The sequence below is a fragment of the Arachis stenosperma genome, chromosome 6 (genome assembly GCF_014773155.1).
Source record: "Arachis stenosperma cultivar V10309 chromosome 6, arast.V10309.gnm1.PFL2, whole genome shotgun sequence".
In the NCBI taxonomy this organism is placed as follows: domain Eukaryota; kingdom Viridiplantae; phylum Streptophyta; class Magnoliopsida; order Fabales; family Fabaceae; genus Arachis; species Arachis stenosperma.
In genome coordinates, this window is record NC_080382.1 from 133,954,008 (window position 1) to 133,973,460 (window position 19,453).

The window sequence follows — 19,453 nt, forward strand, 5'->3', positions numbered from 1 at the left end:
ATCCCATATTTATATACACTATTTGATTATATTATATAGAAATCAAAGGTTAATATAAAAGAAGAACACTGATAGACTCTAATAAATGCATAACAATTTAATGCATAATTAAGTACTTTAAATCTCAATAGTTTAATACAAAATATTTCCTGATACAAAGAATTTGCATCAAATTTAAGACTGAAAAAATATTAAAATCATGCAAAATTATTCTACACTAAAATAAAATATTTAAAATATGAGAAATCAAATTAGAATTTGACCTAAATATTAGAACCAAAATAATAATAAAAAATAGAAGACAGAAAAAACCAAGTAATTTTTTTTCTAACAAAAGATATAATATGGATTAAAATCAAATATTCTTGACAAATTAAAATCAAATTTGCATTGATATCATTTGACTTTTCTTTCTAAGAAAAGATAAATAATTGTTTTTTAGTAATAACACAGTCATATATTTTTTTATTAATATATTAACAATATAATTTCTTTCTAATTTTTTCTGAACAAAAAATATTACAATTAAAAAACTTAATAATCAAATTATTGAATAAAATTTAATATTTTCAAAAAGTCACATAATATATGGAAAAACATCATTATATGTGCAGAAGTCATTTTTAGGAAAAGATAACAGAGGACCACGATAACAACTTGGTGTCACAACATCCGTTCCTTTGTTAATGAAGTTGTTAAATTCAGCACAAACAACGTTATGTCTACGGAATGCAACAAATGAAAAATAAAATAGTTTATATTAAAAAATAAAAAAATTAAATTAAACAATTTAACAAACAATTTAAATGGATTATTGAATGACAAGGAAAATCGAAACGCAAAACTCCAATAGGAGCTTCGGATCAATATCATGATTACCTGACCAAGTAAATCCACAAAAAAAGGGGCTTGCGCGAAAGGATCACAAGAAAAGACACCGGACGAAGAAAGCAAAGAAGAGCACATACACCCTTCCTGAGGAGAAGCCAAACTGGAGAAGAACATCCAATAGTTTTTTATAAAAAAAAAGGAAAAAAATACGAAAATACGAATCATCAAATTTATCAACTAAAGAAGAGAGTATCTTTTAAATAAGAACTACAATTATCTGCTTATAGAACATCCCATCCCATATTTATATAGAACATTTGATTATATTATATAGAAATCAAAGGTTAATATAAAAGAAGAACACTGATAGAGTATAATAAATGCTTAACATTTTACCACATAATTAACTACTTTAAATCTCAATATTTTAATAAAAAATATTTCCTGATACAAAGAATTTATATCAAATTTAAGAGTGAAAAAATATTAAGATCATGCAAAATTATTCTGCACTGAAACAAAATATTTAAAATATCAGACATCAAATTAGACTTTGGCATAAATATTAGAACCAAAATAACAATAAAAAATAATAAACAGAACACACAAAAAAATAAAAAAATTCTAACAAAAGATATAATATGGATAAAAATCAAGAAACTATAAATTACAGAGAGAAGATTAAAAGATATAACAACAAACAACATTATATCTTATCAAAAACTTTCTTAAAGACAACGTTTTCAGTCCTACCAGCATCATCTAATCCTTCATCACAAAGTAAAATCTTAAGACCGTTTCTATTCCGAACCCGGGAAAGAGCTACATAAAGTTGACCATGAGAAAACACAGGACGATGCAAGAACAAACCGACCGTTGATAATGTCTGACCCTGGCTTTTGTTGATTGTCATCGCAAAGGACAGAGAAACCGGAAATTGACGGCGTTGGAATTTAAACGGTATAACCGTATCACTAGGAATCATACTCATTCTGGTGATAAAAACTTTGTCCCCAACTTTGCTACCAGAAACAATATCTGCACCAATGACATTTGTCCCTAGATCTCGCACGACAAGTCGAGTCCCATTACACAAACCACCGGCCGGATCAATATTCCTCAACAAAATAATAGGAACGCCTATTTTCAACTTTAACGAATGATTAGGTAGACCAGAACACCTAATCTGATTCAAGAATTCAACAGTTATCCAATCAACATCAACATCAGAATAGGCATCACTACCACATATCGAATCAGCACTGAGATAATTTTTCTCCTCACCGGGCAACAAATCAACTATATAATTATTTATCTCTTCAACATTGTCAACAGTCGGAGCAAGTATTGCCCTATCTTGGAAAAAACTTGGATCACTAAAATTCTGAACCAAATTCGGGTATATTGTATTTACAATATCTTCCACTGGATTTTCCAAGACAGGAATGATTAGATCAGAAGGAATATCAACAAAAAGTTTATCGTTAACCACTGTTCCACATCAACCTTCACCGATTTGAAGTATCCAATCTGAAAACAACCTTAACTCCTGAGCAGATGATTGTTCAGACCCGATTCCTAACCTCATATTTTTTGTCAATTGCAAAACCTCACAATATTTCCAAAGAACAGAAGAATTTATGGAAGCCATAACAATCTCAGCACGCGAACCTTTTGGAATAACTGGCAAGACCTGCCTAAAATCACCACCAAGAACAACCACCTTCCCACCAAAAGGTAAATTTTTATTCCTATCAGAGACCGAAACCATTATATCACGCAACGTCCTATCGAGCGCTTCAAATGCTAATTTGTTAGTCATGGGTGCCTCATCCCAAATAATCAAATCAGCAATTCGAAATACCTCAGCCTTTGGGCTATCCTTCTTAATCCGGCAAACAGTGTCTTCAGTAAGCTCAACAGGAATATTGAACATAGAATGTGCCGTCTTACCACCCGGTAACAACAGAGAAGCAATACCACTAGAAGCAACATTAATAACAATCTTTTTCTCAGATCGCAATCTAGCTGACAAAACTCTGTATAAAAAAGTTTTTCCAGTGCCACCAAACCCATACACAAAAAAGAATCCATGTCTCTTATTTAAAACACAATCAATAACTTTATCGTAGACCACCCTCTGTTCTTCATTTAACTTTAATATATTTGCATCATGCTCCCGAGACAAAGAAACAGTATCATACTGTAACTCACGCAGTAGCATCAAATTGCTAAATTGAGAGACTAAAGAGTTATCAGGAACCGGCATACCAGCATAATTTCTCAATGATTTTCCATTACTCTGCAATAGTTTCTCAATCTCCAACAAACCAAACATTTGTAACTCATCCTGACTCATAGTTAGATCTACGTTTAACAATAATTAATAAATATTAACACGATAATATAACTTATCTACTGTGTGCATGCGTGTGTGCCCACTTGTCATGTAATAAATTCACGATGATCAAAAAATCGTACCAGGGTATTGTAGCTCATGTCTTCTGTGATAAAGAATATCATCAGACAAATAAGCCCAAGTTTGCTCCCAAACTAATAGAGGTCTTCCCATGGAACCAGATAGCAGCAAGATCACAAAAAGCCTCCTTAACTGTGCAGCTGACGCTAACTCGGCGACTTCCTTAATAGCAGAAACATACTTGTTATCATCTATCAAGAAACCCATGGCAGAACATGCCTCTTGAAATGTATCATAAGTAACACCATTCACAGTTCTTATACTTCGAAAACTGGTACAACCTCTCTGCACATTCAAAAGCATCCGCATGTAGAAAAGTTCACCGGATGAGGGATGAGCGAAACTCAATCTTCCAATAGAGAATCCCCTCTGTCTTGGTTTCCACTCCCTACTCTTCAAACAGTATACAAATTTACCTGGATATTCAACATATGTTAGAGACCGCCCCTCCATGAACCGCCTGTTGGCCATCATCCAACCCGTAAACATCGTAAGCAAATCTCTGTTGCGCAAATAAACATGAGTAGTGCTATCAGCATCATCGAATACAACATGTTGCTGGTTTGGCAAGTGAAAAGTCAACCTCTGTACCGACGGCCATCTTTGATGAATATCGTAAGCAAAAATTCTCCACATGGATTCAGAAGGTGACAAATAACGACAATCATAATACTGTTTGATCTCATCAACCACCTGAGAAGATTCACCAACATCATATCTTTCTCTAACAGTTGCAGTCACCCGATCCGGACCCTTATTAACATACTTAAAAAGATACTTAATGACATTTGACTTGTTACAAAACTCAAGATTTATGTGAGCTTGATATTTCATTAACAACAGTGGATTATATGGCACAACAAATCTGTTGTCAATATCGACATCGTTGATTTTCACCGTCACACCCATATTACGACGTCTATATATTGGATACCCATCTTCATCAAAACTCGTTTGGTCAACGAATCTTTTTGGATAAAATTTTGAGCACTTACCATCTTTCATGCAAGGAGAACTCGGTCTAAGTGCACCACAGGGACCATGGATCATGTACTTGGTGACGACATTATAAAGAGATGGAAATTTCTGTGGATTGGGTAGCTCGGCACAAATGAATTTATCAACAATTTCAACACTTTGTAAGTTGCTTTCTCCATTAAGCCAGAGTAACATGTGTGCATGAGGTAGACCTCTTTTTTGGAACTCAATAGTATACATACCTAAAAAATAAAAAAAACATACTAAAGAACCAAACAACTGCATGTCCGACAACAACAAACAGAAATTGAAATGCTTAGCGAGAAAAGAACATACCTGCATTAAGTGGACCAAAAAACACACCTTCCTTGAGATCGCTAAGAAGGCACTTCAACTTGGCATGAAAAACACGACAAGAGATATCAGGGATCAGCGATGGGAATTCGCTCTCGCTCTGTGAACCGCTGGAATTCAGGCCAATTTGGATTACATGTAATAGTGAGGAATAAATCTGGATAGCCAAAATGTTTACAAATTGCCATGGCATCCTGACAACGATTAAACATATAACGTCTATCACCAGTGAAGGAGGAAGGCAAAATAATTCGTGTCCCAATTGAAGAAGCCTCATCATCACCACGACGCATAGCCTCCTCTATTCCTTGAAGAACTTCTCCTCTAATTGTACTTTGCTTCATTCTAATCTCATACAACCTTTGGGACTCAATCATCGTGAAACAATCAACAACAAATTGTTGAAACAACCGCCTACACTTGTGAATAATTCCATCTTCATGCTTCCTAATCTGCAGACAAAAACATATGAATTCCCTGAGAGAAACTCTTGTTCTCCTTCCAGGAACATATCCAGACTGTTGACCTCGATAACCAATGTTCAACTAATAACCATCCTCACCATATGGAAATAACAGAGGATACTGTAAGGGCCAATATAGAGCATGAGTTTCATATATACGTTGCAACCGACTAGCAGTAGATCGAACAATAATGTCACGACCATGGTCCGACGAATCAAAATCGCCAACAATTAAAGCAGCAACTTCATCGCAAGAGGGAGCACTGTACATTCTTCGATCAACGTTCCGTTGCGAATACAACTTCAATGAGAAAATCTCAGATGGATGACACTGATAGAATTCTTTAACTTTTCGAAATGACTGTGCTATGACATTATGAGTATCGATCATTTGCAACAACTCAGTTATCAATTCTTTATCTATCTCAGATGTTTGCCTAAAAGAAATATATATTAACCACAAAATATATTTAAAAACCACATAAAATACAATTGTAAGATATTTTGATATATAATTATTAGAAAAAAATGACTAATAGCACATTATAAACAAAACACAGTATAACTATGAAGTCACATCTATAAACCTGTTCTCCAATACAAATAACAGTAAAACATCAGGAAAATACAACAGAAAGACTAAACAACAATGTTTCAAACACACATACCCAAAGATTCGCTGCCTATGCATTATCTCATGCTGAGTGTCGTATATGTATAATTGCGCAAATTTAGGCTTCTCACCAGCATTTGGGAGCAAACTTCCAATCCGATGATAATTTTGACCACTTATTATAAACTGCGGTGGACCCCTCCCATCATTCACTGAATCCAATACCTTACCGCCAAGAGACGTAAAGGCAAACATACTGTTATAAGATCGAATATTCTTTTGGAAATACAAACTCTTGCTATCATCTCCATTGATCAAATTATATAACAGATCTGGGGCCTTTGGAGATAAGGTAACTGAAATTTTCCCTTTGAGCAACAAATAGTAAAAATAGGATGATTAACTGTAGAATCTCTTTCAACACGTTCTAATAACCAGAAACACGCGCCACAAATTGAACATTCATAGTTAGGGACACCAACATCAAGGCAGCCTGCTAAACATAAAACCGAGAAAAATATACCCAACAATAATAGAATTTCATCTGAATTACATGACACGAAATACACTCAACACAAAATGAATAAACTATTAGTATAAAGATATAATATAAAATAAATACTTTACTCATTTGAGTGTTGTGAGAAAAATACGTCAGAAAATATTATTTACATTTTACACTAATTGAATAATATCTCATCACATAATCACAATCGGATGTTTAGAACTAAATAAATAAAGTTTCTATTTTACTATTCTTGATTAATATATGATTTAAGAAAGAGAATGTACCTTGTATCTCACTTTGCAAGAACAGAAGATGATCAATAACAGAACCAACTTGACTGAATGAATTTACGGAAGGATCATATATTTCTGATTGGTCTATATCATCCATTTTGATTTAGAATAAGACAAACTTACGTAAAGATAAATTCGACAACCAAATATAAACAAAAATAAATCATGCAAAAAGAAATCAATTAATTATCTAATAATGAACATGGAATGTGAACAGTACAAATATAATAAAATACAAAAATCAATAAAAATAAAACATTCATTTATGAACTAAATGCACATTCAAAATGAGTTTCACTTTTAACAACATTAGAATACACTTTGTTTTATTATTTTAATCACTGATACTAACTACGAATGTTAAAATTAAATAATCTAAATTACTGATTATAACGTAAAAAGATAGCAGCAAGAACCGGACCAGAGCTTCCGATTCATTCGGAAAACCGATGAATAAATCGAATCGACAGTTCGGCCAGTCCGACTTTAAATTTCGACCTGTTCGTCACAAATCGCACGAAACCAACCAAAAGTGGCGCCGGTTCGATGCAATACACGAACAGGCTGTGCTCACAACAAATGCAAATCTTGGATCCTTCAACATCATTTAAATATCAAAATCCAATATTCATGAACAGACTGTGCTCACAACAAATGCAAGTCTTGAATCCTTCAACAGCATTTAAATATCAAATCCAATATTCAAAAATCCTTCCAATGGGTATTGAACCCATGTCTCATTGCTAGGCAAGCATAAGGAACACCACGAAACTATTGTGTTTAGTTATAAATCTACATCCTGATTATTCTATATATTATATACATACACAAGTAAATTATTTTATTTTTATTTTACTTAACTTTTTATACTCAACTTTCTTAATTCTTTAGAATTTATAGAATTATTAAAATAAGTATCAAATATTTTAATATTTACATTTACATATTAAAATTTAGTAAAGATATCAACACGAATTTTTTTTAGAATATTGGGTTAATAAGTCTTGGAAGATTTTGCCGTATGAAAAATTAGTAAGAACATCCTAGTATAACACTAAATTTCACATGATAAATAAATTAATGGAGAGACGTAATATATTCATGGTTCACTATCTTGAAGGACCAAATTAATATTTATCTTTTGATTCAAGGCCTAATTAATCTGAAGGCGAAAAATATAAGGATGGACCTAATAGTCACTTTATTTAATTTTTGACTACTTTATATCTTTTACTGACGTACATCCGGTTCTATCGATTCAAGATTTTATTATTCTTCAAGACAAAAATAAACACTAATTAAACAATTTAATAACCTCTAGTCCTTGTGGAAGTTTGAAAGAACATATAAAATAAACCTATCTATTCATCTAAACGATTAAATAAGAATTTTATAATCGCAGTAATTATGTTTAAAAAGAGACAAAGTAGAGAAGTATAAACATATCTTTAATTATAAATTTTATAGGTTACTAATAATTAAGCTAACCCTTTTAGGTGTAACAGCATAAAAAAACAATAATAAATGACTTAAAAACATTTGCTATTAGACATAAATCAAAGAACTTAAAATATAATTTAACGGAAAAAATCAGACAGGGATCAAATAGTTAAAGATATTATTATACCTGACAAAATAAAACTTGAACTCTGATTAACATTCTGGGACACCTCAAATAAATTTCTAAACATAAGAAGAAATAGAAACATTGAAAACATATAAAATAAACAGATAGATTATTATAAACACAAAGATTAAGTACAAAAACATAAAGAGAACAATAAAAATTACCCATATAATCATTCAAATTGAGAGCATGTATCGAGGAATCAAGCACCTCTAAAGCATTACAAAATGAAGAAAAATTACAAACACTCACATAGATATAAAATCACTAAAAATTGGAGTAGAAAAGACTAAAAATATCATGAAAGCCAATTCAGTACTAACCTCTTGCATTTCGACGTTGACTTTGCGTTCGTTTTCTTTTTAAAGAATTTCGCCTATATTCTCTAGCACGAATAGAGTTATGAGACATCTGTGTTACTCGTACTAAAGAAAACAAGAGGTTAAAACATAAAAGCCAAGAAGTACGCCTGATTCAGTCCCAAAAACACATGCACATCATTAAGTTCCTATTAAGTTACTATAAGCAACAATTGGAAAAAAAAGGAAGGGGAGAGGGAAAGGAATGGTTGGCTGCAAAAGTTGTCAAAGACACCAACAAAGAACTCATATAAACATTCACACCTCTGATAACGCATAAAATAAAAGAAATAGAGTATAATGAACAGCAATAACTAACCAACATAAAAAGATAAAGTTATACAACAATAAAGAGATACAAATAAAAAAACTGCTGCATTTCATTAAAAACATTGTTTGATAATGATATAGACAATTACATATGCCTATCACCCCTATGATAAGGAATTCCAAAATATGACCACATCCTAGTATGTAACATAAAGAGGGTACAACATTGAAAATGTGTCCAATCCCTAGCAGAGTCACTATTACAAAAAAGGAGTTGAGAATAGACCAACTTGGCACATTACCCGAGCCAACACAAAAGGAAAACCCCTATATCTGACAGTCCTATTTGTTGGACACAATCCAAAAAAGTGAAATCAAAAATAACATCCAGCCAGCATCATTACATGTCCACCTATTTGCAATCACAAGCCTTCATAAATACTTATAGATATACAATACATAAAACACCTACACCTAGACAGCAGCTCAATTCCACACCTTCAATCAAACTCCATTAACTTTGGCAACCTTCAACCCAGCCCATCTACATCAACAGCAGCCTCTTCAAATTTGGATTCAAATTCCTCTTACCCTTGCAGGTCACAACATGATTCATGAATAAGCTTCTCTCCATATTGCGAAGATGCATCAACAACATGGGACAACACCTCCTATGACAAAGAAATAAAAAAAAAGCCATTAAAGTGACTCAAGAATACAAAATACAGTTAGGAACACCACGGATAGGAATAAGAAGAAAAATTATTATCCATGAGTACCTGAGTTTCTTTTTCCGCTGAGCTAAGCAATATATCGAGTTCAGCAGAAAGATCATCACTAACAGTATTATTGCTGGGTGTTTTCTCTTCTTTTCCATGTTCACCATCATTTAAGGCAACAAACTCACTCACTCCAGAAACAGCAGCCTGTTTTCCAGCTAAAAAATCTATAAGAATCGGGGATTTACACAAAATCCCAGGACACTCACCAGCATCTTTCTCACTTTTCATAAAAGTATCTGAAAACTCCTTCTTAATACCAACATCCACTTTTCCATAAGGAACAGATTTGTGTAAATCATGCTCCTATTCATATGCCATAAGAGTTTAAAAATACATAAGAGCAGAACAGAAATTCACCACAGTAAGATACATAAAAAAAATAAAAAATTAAGCATGAATTAACAGGATCTAAAAATATTTGTATGTATATCTAACCTTTTTTGGAGTAGACTCGTCATCAGCGTCATAATCGGGAAGTTCAAACATCGCAATAATAGTGGAATCATCACAATTCTTCTAACTCGGAAAGTCCCATAAAATGTATCATGGGACACCTTTGGTAAACCTTGAGCAGCAACTTCTTTCCAAGAGGACTTGAAATATGGGAGGATAAGTATCCCCACATATAAGCGTTTTGACAGTAATACATAAGAAATATAGAGTTTGAATAATAAATATGCCAAACCATAAACTGAACAACACATAAAAGAGAACTAAAAACATACACTTGCATCTCTTTGAACCTCAGTAAACAAGTCAGCACATGACTTCTTAAGCAAATAAGATGCCTCACGATCAAACAGAAGGAAAATACCCTCCCCAGTATGATCTTCAACTGTTATTTTAATTTTAAATCTGCATAGAGAAAAAAATAAAAAAGTACACCATCATTCAGCTAAATAGAATGAGGAAACCTTATTTTTATAAACAATCCAATCTACAATATAAGAAAACATTTTCTACAAATTTTCTAACCTTGGAGTCACATTAGTTATGTGCTTCAAACAAAAATCACAGTAATATGCACCATTTTGAGGATAGATACCGTTTCCACACACACAAGCAGAATACCACCAACCTCCATCCTCAACAATACCTTGAATTGCACCAAAGATGATAAAAGAACCCTCCTATCCAATGGGAATTTCAAAGTTAATTAACAGCATGAATGAAAAAACAGATATGGAAATTCTTATTTGATTTTCTTTTTCGGTTCATTTGTGTATAAAAGAAATAGAAACACAACTAACTCAAAAGAAAACAACCTGATTGTTATCTTGAAGCTCTTCAATAGTGCATTTTCTGGTTAAACGCATGAAATCATCTTCCAATGAGAGAACTTTACCCTCATTTGCAATAAACAACGGATGGGTACCATTAACACCTTGCTCAATCATACTAAAAAAAATCATTGCAAATACTTGTACTTGTTACTCCAGATAGCTTGTAAATAAAGAATACAATAAACATCAACTAAATAAAGCATCCTAACCTCTGCCTGAACTCAACGACTTCAGGAATATCAGGATTAAATAACATTTGAGTAGCATACATCACATTTTGAAGACCTACTTGACCTACACAAAAACAAGAAGAGTCTAGCAAACTTTATTGGAGACAATACCTCTAGCAGCCATGAGATGTACAGAAAGAAAAAATACCCCTAGAACTTGACTTTTGCAAGCTGAATCACCACAAACAGGCTGCTCCACATAGCCAGAAGCAAGAAAATGATTCACTGATTAACATAATCCCCAAACAATGCACATCGCACTGTAAGACTGAAACTCAAAAGATAAACAAAGAATAAACAGAAAATAAGCAAAAGAGATCATTAAAAGATAAAGAGAAAGCAGCAGAAAATAACTCAATGAACATACTCTTTCGAAGTTAATTCCAATGCAATCATTTTCACAATTTTCCCCTCTTTTGCATATTCTTTCTCTTCTCCGACTGAAGTTAAAAGACCAATGACATCTATTCCAAATAAACACACTATTAACTATTCAATGATTGTTAAAAAAACTTCAATAACAGAAAAGCAAGAAGTTATACACACCGACTAAGAAATCATAATCTTGGGTCATGTTCAACATCTCAGAAAAAGGAAACATGTTGAAACAAGTCTTAGGGATTACATCTTCATCAACAGCTACAACAGTGGTTCGGTGAAGGAAAACCAATTGAATTCATGAGAAGTTGCTCTATAACTACCATGATTTGACACAATAGTAAAATATGCCATTCTATAAACTTGTCCTTCAACTATATGATCCCTAAACCTATTAAGCAGTGGTTTCTTGACTGCTTGTATTTTTCCACACTAAATGGAGCAAGAGAACAAATCAGAATAATCAAACACATAATCTAAAGTTGAAACTTAAAAAAACAACAAGTAAGACCATATTTAAAAGAGAAGCTAATAGGGACTAACATGCTCATCAAGGAGAATCATCTCCATTGAGTTAGGAACCTCATGGTTACCAAAGAGGGTACAACCCAAAGCCTTAGAACCCTAACTTTCAGCCTCCAAGCCTCTCTAGGAGGATGCATCTTAGAAATCATATCAAATGGAGGAGGCATTGCAATAAAAAGAAAGGAGATAAATGAGTTGATGAAATAGATCAAAATGTAAACAGTAAATTTCTGAGATAAATATAAATAACTTAGGAGGGAATACAACACCAGCAAAATGTTTGTGCATTCAATGTGCTTCACCCACATTCCTTTATAGAAAAAATTCAGGACACAATGCACATTTTTGAATTCAATTCAGGAGGGAAATGGAGGGTAATTGAGTTGAATCACCATATTTTCATTTAATGAGTAAGAAGCAATGATTCATTTCATATCATCACAACTCACCAAACAGATGGGATAGAAAGCACAAACCTTTATAAAAATTCCCACATTCTCATCTCCATTCAAGGCACATACAACTAATCATAGGAGCAAAAGCTGAAACAACACAAAAAGCAAGAAAAATAATTGATAATTTCGAGATATAAAAAGATAGGGACCAGAAATTGATATATCACACCACAACTACTATACTGCAGCTACATGTCATTAGGCCATAGCAAATGCAGTCAACAACTACACCAAACAATGATTCTAGTGATGGCAATCAGAGTTGGTAAATGTGTTAGGTAGGGATACAATTGAAACAGCAGATAAATGGGAACAAAAGTATAGATAAACATGAATAGAAACATGTCAATCACATCAACATTCATGAAATAGATGATAATGAAAGCTGATACATTCATCATGATACCCAAATTTCCAATTTCCAATAAAGAATATATAGCACAACCTTATTATGTGTGGAAAACACTTTCATGGGAAGACCAGCGGCTGGATAGTTTTTCTTTGGCTAGAGACATGTGCTAGTACAAATAAGCATGAACACATTTTACTCAACCAAGGACATTTTTTCTCAACGAACGTGTTAACCTGAGGCCAAGCAGCTGTATCTCATCTAACAACTGAAGAATAAACAGAATTAAAACAACCAAGATAAATCTAATCCAATTCAGTTAAACCTGAAAAAAAAAAAAATAAACAAAAGGTTACACATCATTTTTTGTGAATCACATTAACCACTCATGAATAGATTAGTACAATGAGGAAAAAGCTATGAAACAATTCATATCAATCACATCAGTAATCACCAAATAGGTTTGATAGAAGGTCCATACCTTCATAGGCATTCCAACATTCTCATCTCCATTCAATAGCATAGAGACAACTAAATCATAGAACCAAAAATCGGAAACAACACAAAAACAGGAAAAACAAATGAAACTTTGAAGAAATCAAGAAATAGGGACCAGAATTGTTAGAATATATTGGTTTAGGTCAGGATACATTCAAACCAACAGATGAGTGGGGGAAAAATAAAAAATGATACAATCTTAATCTACGAAAGCAAATCCATTGGGATGACATCTCAATTCAGGAGAAAGACCCCATTTCTTTTTCAAGAGGTGAAATAGCAAATAATTTTTACATAAACAATTTAAAAAAAATGAGAATCAATTGAGTTGAATAACCAATCTTTCATTCAATGAGGAAAAAGCTATATATAAATTCATAACAATCATATCACAAGTAAGAAAATAGAGTTGATACAAAGCCCATACTTTCATACGCATTCTGACATGATCATCTCCATTCAATAGCATATAGACAACTAATGATAGCACCAAAAGCTGAACCAAGAGAAAAACAGGAAAAAGAAGTGAACTTTTCAAGAAAAAAAAATAGGGACCAAAATTAAGATTTCACACCACTACTACTACATGCAGCTACATGTCATTCGAGGAAAAGGGAAGGCAGTCACCAACTACCCCAAATGATTCTCTAGCCCTGCCAATGAAAGTTAGTAAATGTCCTGGTAGCAATAAATGGAGAAAAGAGATAAATGGGGACAAAAGTATACCAACATTAATATAAAGCTGTCAATCACATCAACATCCACGAAAAGGATGAGACTAAAAGCTCATACCTTGATAACGATTCCAAACTTTAAATTTCCAAGAATATATAGCACAACCTTATAAATATGAAAACATTTTTCATGGGAAAATCAATTTATATCAATCATATCACTACTCACCAAATAGGTTTGATAGAAAGCCCATACCTTCATAGGCATTCTCACATGGTCATCTCCATTGAATAGCATATAGACAACTATATAGGATCAAAACCTAAGCAACACAGAAGCAAGAAAAACAAGTAAAACTTTAAAGAAATCAGAAATAGCGACCAGAATTGAGATATGACACAATACCTACTACACTGCACCTAGAACTCATAAGAACATAACGAAGGCAGTAATCAACTATCCCAAAAAATAATTCTACTGATAAAAATCAGAGTTGCTATAATTGGTAACGTAACGAAAAACTCAAACCAGCAGATGACTGGGGGAAAAAATTATACACAAAGATAAGTAAAATTGTCAATGACATCAACATTCATGGTAGAGAGAGATGAAACCTCATATGCTGATAATGACTCCAAAATTTCGATTTCCAATGAATAATACAAAGCACACAACCTCATGTATCCAGACACATTTTCATGCGAATATAACATCAAACATAGATAAGGGACATGTTAAGAACACAGATCATATAAAAAGTCTAGGGATTGTTGAATATAAACAAAGTAAGAATTAAAAATATATTCATGAAAAAAATAGAAATACATGCAACAAACAATTCAGCAGATAACAAATGCAGATCTGATAATGAGTTAAAACTAAAAACTTAATAGCAACTACAAAAATTCTAAGCAAGAACATGAAACGACCAAAAATTGAATAACCACATCTTCATTTAATGAGGAAAAAGCTATGAATCAATTCATATCAATGACATCACCACTAACCAAATAGGTTAGATAGAAAGTCCTACCTTGATAGCCATTCCTACATTCTCATCTCCATCCAATGACACATAGACAAATAATGATAGCAGCAAAAGCTGAACCACCACAAAAAACAGAAAAAAGAAGTAAACTTTTGGAGAAATTAAAAAATAGGGACCAAATATTAACATTTCACACCACAACTACTACATGAAGCTACATGTCATTCGGAAGGCAGTCACCAAACTACCCCAAATATGATTCTACTGCTGGCAATGAGTTAGTAATGTATTAGGTATCAATAAATTGGAGACAAAGATAATAGAAGCAAAGTAATCCTATGAGATAAACCTGAACCAACAGAAAAAAAGGAAGACAAGTGAAGCTCTCAAGAAATCAAGCAATACACACCAGAAATTGAGATATGAGACCATACCTACTACAGTGCAGCTACACCTCATAAGATCATAGGAAAGACAGTAATCAACTACCCAAACAATGATTCTATCATCACAATCAGAGTTGGTAAATGTGTTAGGTAAGGATACATTCAAAACAGCATGAGTGGGAAAAAAAATTTAGATATAAAAAAAAAATCTCAAAATGACATCACACTCATGAAAGGGATGAGATTCAAACCTCAGACCTTGTTACAGATGCCCAATCTCGAATTCCGATAAAGAATACAGAAAACTATTATGTATCCAAACCACACTTTATGTGAACAGTACATCCAAACATGGAGAACAGAACATGTTCTCAAAACAGAAAACAGTTAAAAAACTCAAGCGACTTGTGGAATGTAATAAAAGTAATAAATATAAATATATTCATGAAAAACACAAAAATATACAACAAACAATTCAAACACGTACGAAAGATCTGATAATGAGTTCAAATTGAGGGTAACAACAACACCCAAAAAAATCTAACCAAAACAAAACCCACAAGAAAACAAGTAACATACAGAATTTGCAAATTACAAATTTCAGGAACCCTAGACATACATGTGGATTAAAATCGAACAAATACCAAATCGATGACAATTTGCAAGATTAGGAATTTCACAAACCCTAGAAAAGAAATTATCGATTAACCATAGAACAGATACAAAAAATGATCAGAATTTGCACAATCAGGGATTTCAGGAACCGTACACAATAAAACCTAGTTCAATCGTCGAACCGATGACAAAATTCACAAATATCGACAGAATCAAGGAAAAGAAAAAGGACCAGAGTATAAGGTTTCCATGAACCTGATTGATTGATCTGAGATCTTCAATCTTACCGGAATTTGGGAAATCAGTAACCCAGATGAACGGCGACGAACAAACTTCCAGGAGAACACAGCTCGTAGACAAAGTTTTGTACCGCAGACGAAACGAAATTTGAAGAAGAAAGCAAAGCTGCTAGGGTTCAACGAAATCATTACCTATTCAAGCAGATCGATGAAAAGGGATGGTTGGCTCAGTGATTCGGTGAAAAGGAAGCGACTTTGCGTGAGAGAGAAGCTGAAAGGGATGGCTGACGACTACTGACACAGGAGCACATGCATCCGTGAACGCGAGGAGCCAGATGGATCAGGTGCCACCATGGAAGAGAGGCGCCACCTGGGAGTGGAACCGGCATGGAGTGCGGGGAGCTCTCCAGCTCGGAGATGAAACCACGGCTAACTAGTGTATAATGATATAATATCTTATGATGAGTCCTAGAAAACTTAATAAACAGTGTAACATGCATGACCTAACAATAACATTCATAACCCACTACAACAATTTCAAATTTAGACATTAAAAATCATTTTCTAAATATATGAAAAATGAAATTGCCTCTAATCTGCCTAACACAACAGCACACTTCGGATTTAGACATTAAAAACTATTGTCTAAATATATGAAAAAGAAAATTGTTTCTAATTTGCCTAACACAATAGGACACTTTTGAAGGAGTTATCCATAACATTATTTCTTTTAATCTAGAACAACACTTTTTTAACATACTACTAGAAACACGGGAATTACCAAAGGGTAGGTACCCACAAACAAACAGTGACAAAGCTCAATGATCGTGGTAACCAATTACAACGTATTATATCTCTGTGACCAAATTTTGCGAAATTTTTTGACGTTCTTTTTTGTCCGTGCTTGAGATGGATTTTCTCATTTGCCATAGACCCAATGATCACCGTGACAAAATGGAACGACATCCACTTCCAATTCTGCGCTTAGTTTGGTGTTTCCCTCAAACCCTTTTAAAATATTTTTATGCAGTTCATATTTTTCTCAAATTTAAACCTTAACCTCAAATAAATATCAGGGTGCATTTTTTTTTCAATTTTTCAATAGTTGGTTTCTTCTTCCTCACAGTCACTGAAAATTAATAAAGTATATTAATTATCTAATTTTAGATACGGTTTATGATTTACAATTTTCAAACTTTATGCTAAAGTTGTTAATTTTTTCTTCTTGATTAAATAATAATTTCATAGTGTGGTTATGTTGTTCATTAACGGTATAAAAGTTACATACGGACCATGATTTGTAATTTCGCTCTTTCTTTCATTTTTACCATGCACATTTTTTCTGTCGATGTTCTTTTTGGCCAAATACAATTTATTTTTTATTCTTTCCTATTTATTTATGGTGGTTATGTTTATATTTATTATCTTTTTATTTTTTACTATTTATTCATGGGGGAGTTAAATTTTGATTCTATTTGAGATGCATACTTAAAAGTACAGATACAAGAGTCACTACAATCATCATCAAATTATTAGAAGAGAATTCAATGCTACAATAATAATGATCCATGTTATATATGTTAAAATTATAAGAAGAGTACAAAAAGAAACTAATTTTATAAACTAGACTAAAATTCACTTTTTATATCAGTTATATTTTTTTCATATATTTAATGATCATTATTGTATTTTTAAGTATGCATCTCAAACAGAATCAAAATTTAACTCCACCCTAAATAGATAGTAAAGAATAAAAAGGTAAGAAATACAAATAATAAAGAACATGTAAAATTTATTTTAATCCGATGACACACTGTTCAAAAATAAATACATGTTTATAATTAACTTACAGATGGAGCATAAATTGATTTGAAATTAGATTGAAGAGGAGGGAAGTAAGTGAATTTAATAATAATATACATTAAAGTTATTATTTGACGGAATGAAATTAAAGTTATGATGCAAAATAATGTTAATAAGGTGAAGATTTTTTAGATATGGGAGATAAAAAGGGTATAGTATCCTTTGGAATTCTCATATTTATGTTTAACGTAGTAGCTCTAACTAATTTTAGAAACCACTAACTCTGATTAATTGGAATAATAACTAAGTTAATTACTAAGTATTAATTAAATTCATCTCGATGTTGAAGAAAGAAAAAAGCTATACATTGTACATATTTAAATTATGTTTCATAAGCCTTGAGAAACCAGTTTCATAAGCCTTGAGAAACCAATTTATAAACTAATTCGTTGAGTAGCAAAAGTTCAGGGTCTGGTTTTAATTTTGTTTTGAATTTCATTTTTAACTCTTAGTTTTGATGGCTACTTCTATATACAACGATACTACGATAGTATGTTAGTATAGTTTAACTCTTTTTGGTAGGGAGCATGATTTGAATTGGGGTGTGAAGTGAATAAGAACTAATTTTTTGTTAGTATATTCTAGTGATTTTTCAATCTTTTATTTGTTTATATGAATTTGATTAATTGTCTTAATTATAAAAATATGACTAATTATGCTTTTTAATCTTGATGTATTTGTTACTATTTAGGTCACACAAAATGACAATCGCATGACCTTGCTGAAAAGATTCAACCTGGATTACTATGGAAGAGTATGACTTGCTTGAATGCTGTGGAAGCATCAAGTTTGCTACGCTCTTCTACTTCTCCATTCTCCTCGTTGCAACACGCACTGGATGTGGCCTCCGACATTTGGTGTAACAGGATTAATGTGTATTCTTGACTGATAGCATTCAATGCTCACACCAATATCTGTGAAAAGCCCTTCTCATATACATTCTACACTTTTGCCCCATCTTCTGCTATGGATTCTAGTATAGAGGTTTGTTGTCTTTAATATTATGTTTGTGCTTTGTTATCGAATTTAACATGATGTTACCATTTAATAATTCTCTATAGTTCTTTGGTTTTGGTGGGAAACTTGTAGGAGATATATGCACTTAGCGTGCAGTATCTGCAAAGACATGGGTTCCATATTTTACTATTTCTTCTGACTGGGATGCAGATGTTATATTATTAGATCTGAAGGTACCTTTTAAAAATAAATTGTTTGCTAGCACCTGTATAAAACACTGTAAATTGAATATAAATCATTGCATTTTTTTATCTATGTAGACAAGCGTTACAACCAAGCCAGCATGTGAGTTTGAGTGGGCACGTCGAAAACAATTCATCATTATAGAGCAACACATTGCAAAATTTTTTCAAAAGAGAAGATATGTTCACTCTACAACTGAATCACCAGAAATC

General features: G+C 32.7%; 1 protein-coding gene across 1 annotated transcript; it reads right to left on the bottom strand.

The window, feature by feature from the left end:
* Positions 1 to 1,537: 1,537 nt before the first annotated feature.
* LOC130934697 (uncharacterized) lies at positions 1,538 to 6,616 on the bottom strand. Its single transcript, XM_057864240.1, has 8 exons — positions 6,511 to 6,616; positions 5,774 to 6,086; positions 5,293 to 5,542; positions 4,853 to 5,094; positions 4,625 to 4,752; positions 3,313 to 4,530; positions 2,338 to 3,198; positions 1,538 to 2,256 (listed from the first exon to the last, which is right to left on the bottom strand). Exons 1-8 carry the CDS (start codon positions 6,614 to 6,616, stop codon positions 1,538 to 1,540), a joined length of 3,837 nt encoding a protein of 1,278 aa, XP_057720223.1.
* Positions 6,617 to 19,453: the final 12,837 nt, after the last annotated feature.

Coding starts and splice junctions, on each gene's coding strand:
- LOC130934697 (XM_057864240.1), bottom strand. CDS start 6,616: ATGGATGATATAGACCAATCAGAAATATATGATCCTTCCGTAAATTCA. Junction 6,087..6,510: donor CTTGCAAAGTGAGATACAAG/GTACATTCTCTT, acceptor TGTTGCTCAAAG/GGAAAATTTCAGTTACCTTA. Junction 5,095..5,292: donor ACCATGGTCGTGACATTATT/GTTCGATCTACT, acceptor TTTTGTCTGCAG/ATTAGGAAGCATGAAGATGG.